The sequence below is a fragment of the Octopus bimaculoides genome, chromosome 28, assembly GCF_001194135.2.
Source record: "Octopus bimaculoides isolate UCB-OBI-ISO-001 chromosome 28, ASM119413v2, whole genome shotgun sequence".
NCBI lineage: Eukaryota > Metazoa > Mollusca > Cephalopoda > Octopoda > Octopodidae > Octopus > Octopus bimaculoides.
Genome location: NC_069008.1, coordinates 12,944,549 through 12,949,720, shown reverse-complemented (window position 1 = coordinate 12,949,720; position 5,172 = coordinate 12,944,549). Strand labels below are relative to the sequence as shown.

Genomic DNA, 5,172 nt, shown 5'->3' with positions numbered 1-5,172 from the left:
ATAGTAGCTTTATAAAGCACAAACGTATTCATACAGGTGAAAAGCCATATCACTGTGACTTCTGTGGTAGATCATTCTCTGAAAGTAGTAACTTAACTAATCACAAACATATTCATACAGGTGAGAAACCATATCACTGTGATATCTGTGGTAAATCATTCTCTCAAAATAGTAGCTTTATAAAGCACAAACGTATTCATACAGGTGAAAAGCCATATCACTGTGACTTCTGTGGTAGATCATTCTCTGAAAGTAGTAACTTAACTAATCACAAACATATTCATACAGGTGAGAAACCATATCACTGTGATATCTGTGGTAAATCATTCTCTCAATGGACTCAATTAACAAGACATGTAGGTGTTCATATACCATGGTAATTGTATTAATGTGAAAGTTCAGGTTGTCAGTGGTTGTTTCAGTAAATGATGAATTCATCTTGTATTTTATTTGATATAACTTTATTACACTTTATCGTCAAATTCATGTTACTACCCACTTTCATTTATTTTTCGTAGCTCATTTTCTATTTTAGACAAGGCCATAAAAGCAAAGTGGCAGTCTTGATAAAACTAGAACACTGGAGGTAGCAAAGAGCTATATTAAGTAACTAGAAAAGCAACTTTGGAATCAGGTGTATTTAGCAAGAGTAGAAGCAGAAAGGAAGAGGTTCGCCAGTGTCTTAGAGCATGTGCATGGGGGAAAGAGGGTCTTTCCAGTATGAACCTAACATGGGGACCATCTATCCCAATAGCAGTAATATAATAGATCAGTCAATTGAGGATATAATGAGAAGTATAGCCCTCATGCATCCGGAATTGCTGATGGGATGCTTAAAAAGAGCTGGGGTAGGATATAGTTGAGTCACTTTTATAATAAATCAGGTTATAGATGAAGATATCATCCACAATGACTTGTGCAGCAGCATTACAGTTATTTGTTACAATGATAAAGGAAATGCCTTAAAATTACTTGTGGATGAATCAAGTTTCTGGATAAGTTAAGGTAAGTTATGGAGGGAGATATAACCCAGTTAATTAGAAATCACTTTGATTTTTGTGTCTGGGAAAAATACTCCTGATGCGATCTTCTTAGTCAGACAACTGCAAGAAAATTAATTAGGTAAGACTAAAGGATTGTACTTGTCTTTTGTTGACCTGGAGGAAACCTTTAAGAAATTCTGGTGGTGTGTGAGGAAGCTTAAGGAAGAGAATTGGCTACTGAAAACTGTACAGGCTATGTACAGAAGTGCTTTCAAGAGTTCACCAGGATTCAGTTCTCAGTCCTCTCCTATTCACCAACGTCTCTCAGGCCATACAGAGGAATTGAAGGCCTTCTGCCCATGGCAATTACTATATATTGATTGCATGACAGAATCTGTTATAGAATTACAAAAGACTTTCCACGTTTGGCAGCAAAAACTGGAATTGAAGGACCTTAAAGATAACATAGCAATGGTTCTTGTAAGCAAAGAAACAGGATTCTACTCACTTTAAGTAAAAGGCTTGATATGTCAGAAAGTTATAGACAGGAATTGCATACAGTGTACTAGTTGACTTAATTAGCAGTGGAGGAGAACGTTCTGAAAGTGTAGTTGCTAGAATATAAATAGGCTGGAGAAAGTTCAGAGAACTATTAACTAGGCTGGAACCAAATACTTCTCTTTCTAAGTGAAAGGTAAATTGTGTTGCTTGAGCGTGAAAATCAGTCCTACAAGGTAGTGACACATGGGCTCTAAATGCAGTGGACATGCGAATACTAGAAAGGAACGACGCAAATAAGCTCCATTGGATGTGCAGTGTTTGTGTGCATGTAAGACAAAGTTCTAATGTATTGAGACTATTAGGCATAAGAGGAATTAGATGTAATGTGCAAAAAAGAAGGCTGTATTGGTATGGGTCTTTGAATGGTATGAATGAGGACAGTTCCATAAAGAAGAGCCAAACACTGAAAGTGAATGAAACTTGTAGAAGAGATAGTAAGTGGAAATCATGAGAAGTATTGTACTTTTGAACCAATTAAGTTGGTTCAAAACTTTCTTGAACTTTCTCATTGAACCATATATATAAAGGTGGTTTTTGGCGGTAATGGCAGAATATTGAATCAGCTGCTCGATGTCTCCATTCTCATGGTAGTCAGACGACACAGATTTCTCATTATGAATATAGCACGATTATTTTCCAGTTGTACTGGGCCAGCCGTAATTTCTATACTTGTTAAACTGACGTATATCCTAGTAGTATGTCTCTCCCGGTGTGTAATTGTCGCTGTTATTTTTCATCAAAAGATCACGGGGAAAAATGTCCCGGACCTCTGCTTCACAAACAACATCGCGCTCATCTATAATATTAAGGTGACACTGACGATTTTCTCGGACCATAACTTAATAGGACTAACAATGTATGGTCGACAGAAGACTAAAGACGTGCAGGCTACTAAAAGCACCCAGCTCCTCTCCAGCCTGAACTTTCACAAAGCTGATTGGAAGGGTATCGAGAAAGGGATCATGGAATATAACTGGTCTGCCAGTCTCTTTACGCAAGATATCGACATAAATCTACAACACTTTATGACAATCATGCATGACATATGCAGTAAGTTTTCTTTAGAGAGAATGCCAAGCCAGCAGAAAGATATCATACCCAGATATAGGGGGATTCTAATGAGATAATGAGCAAAAATCTCAAATCGTCTAAGTGGGCCACCAAAGGATAACAAACGATCCTATCTCAAACAAATATTGCTCGAGATCGAAAATAAACTCAAACGCTCCCAAGAAAAGGAAGCCAGAGCTGTCAAAAATATTAAGACAAAGGCGCAGGAGTGGCTGTGTGGTAAGTAGCTTGCTTACCAACCACATGGTTCTGGGTTCAGTCCCACTGCGTGGCACTTTGAGCAAGTGTCTTCAACTATAGCCTCGGGCCGACCAAAGCCTTGTGAGTGGATTTGGTAGAGGGAAACTGAAAGAAGCCCATTGTATATATGTATATATATATATATGTGTGTTTGTGTGTCTGTGTTTGTCCCCCCCAACATCGCTTGACAACCGATGCTGGTGTGGTTACGTCCCCGTAACTTAGCGGTTCGGCAAAAGAGACCGATAGAATAAGTACTAGGCTTACAAAGAATAAGTCCTGGGGTCGATTTGCTCGACTAAAGGCAGTGCTCCAGCATGGCCACAGTCAAATGACTGAAACAAGTAAAAGAGTAAAGAGTAAACCCTGAAGCCTTCTCTAGATATGCAAAAAGAATCTGCTTCAGTACGGTACAAAATAGGGCAACTATGCGAAGAAATTGGCTCACCGACTGCAGACCCCCTAGAGGATCAGTAAAATACTGAATGTGCAATACAAGAGCGTTTTCACCACTCCACTGGGACACTTTGCAACTAGCGATGCCTGATGAGTTCTTTGGCTCCACAGCTCCATACAACGAAATGGCAATCATTGATAGTATCAAAATATAGGAAAGTGATGTTATATCAGCCATTATCGAAATGAGCTCAAACTCAACCACGGGTTCTGATGGATTCCCAGAAATCCTCCTAAAGAAATGCAAAGAGACTCTAGCAAGACCATTTCAGATTCTCTTCCAGAGCTTCCACTCAACTGGGAGACTTCCCAAAAAGTTTAAAGGAAGGCATAATATGCCCTGTCCATAAGGGAGGTAGCAGAGCAGATGTTGAAAATTACAGAACTGTCTCTCTAACTTCCCATGTCAGCGAAGTCATAGAGTGCATTGTCAGGAAGAAACTAATTGCATTCCTTGAAGATAATGACTTGCTTCCTGACACCCAGCATGGTTCTCGCTCAGGAAGAGCTGCCTTACACAGCTTTTGCAGCACTATGACGGGGTGTTGAAACAATTAATGAATCACTCAAACGTGGATGTGATATATCTCAACTTCGCAAAAACCTTTAATATGGTTGATCATGGGATGATATGTCACAAACTACGGAGACTCAGCAAAACTGGGAAGATCGGAGAGTGGTTGCATGACTTCTTAAAAGACAGAAGCCAGGATGTAGCAGGATGTAGCAGCCAACGGAGCCCTCTCCAAGGAAACTGTAATAGAAAGTGAAATGCCTCAGGTAACTGTATTGGGGCTGCTGCTGTTCATGGTGGCTCTTTCAGACATGCCATCAGATACACAGGCAATTACGCTTACCAACTATGCCAGCGACACAAAAATAGTACAAGCAGTTAAAGAACCTTCTGATGCTAATCTTCTACAGAATGACCTAGATGCCATATGTAAATGGGCTGAGGACAACAACATGCAATTTAATGCAGGCAAATTCCAGGCCCTCCGCTACCGGCTGATTCAGGGATTCTCAATGGGGGTACATATGCACCCCTAGGCGTGCACAGGAAAATCTGGGGTGCATGAAAAAGTTTTGCGATAGAAAGTAATTTTTCTCATTTCTGTTAATTTACTGATTGTTCATCCGTCAGCTCACCGGGGTTTTGCATGAAGCGTAGACTACAAAGTTCATGCACTGGCATGCAAGTACGTACGTACGTACTGACCACAATTATGGTTGTTTGTTGAGAACACACCCTTGCATGGATCAATGATATTGTAGGCTTGAACAAGCGTCTCATGGATGCATAACGTATGCGCGAGATATACACGAGACATCTCGCGCGTACGTTAAGCATGCACCTCTATATAGTCTGGCTCAGCTGCTGCGCTGATCATTGCTGAATTTACCATCAGGTAAGCATTCCGCGATTAATCACAAGAAATTCACGTCATATCAACAAACACTTCGGATCACGCTTTTATTGGTATGTGTTCTGTTGATACTTTATGCATTTTAGTTGTTCAGTTATGATCCTTATTGTCATAGTTACTCCTCAAATGAAATTTATTAACTTCAAAGGCCAAGAAAATGCGATGGGTTAAGGGTTGCGATTGATCAAAGAATAGGCAATCTAGTTATTTATCAAATAACATCCGAAATAAAAGATAACACGCTTGATGCCCTTCATAATGCCAGCTGCTTTACAGTGTGTGCTGGGTTTTTTTAATGTGAAACTGGCACAAATACTTAAACATGGCACACACACACACACACACACACACACACACACACACACACACACACACATACAAGTTTCAAGCCACATTCCACATCTTGATACATCTTCTCCTAACCAAATTTTTAA

At 39.9% G+C, this 5,172-nt stretch overlaps 1 protein-coding gene across 1 annotated transcript in view; it reads left to right on the top strand.

Annotated features, from left to right (window-relative positions):
* LOC128251167 (zinc finger protein 271-like) overlaps positions 1–4,082 on the top strand; it is a 29,630-nt gene extending 25,548 nt beyond the window's left edge. The window contains exon 4 of the mRNA XM_052977682.1: positions 37–4,082. Coding sequence (XP_052833642.1) covers positions 37–380 — 344 coding nt within the window. The 3' untranslated portion in view covers positions 381–4,082. The remainder of the gene's footprint in view (positions 1–36) is intronic.
* The last annotated feature ends 1,090 nt before the right edge of the window (positions 4,083–5,172 follow it).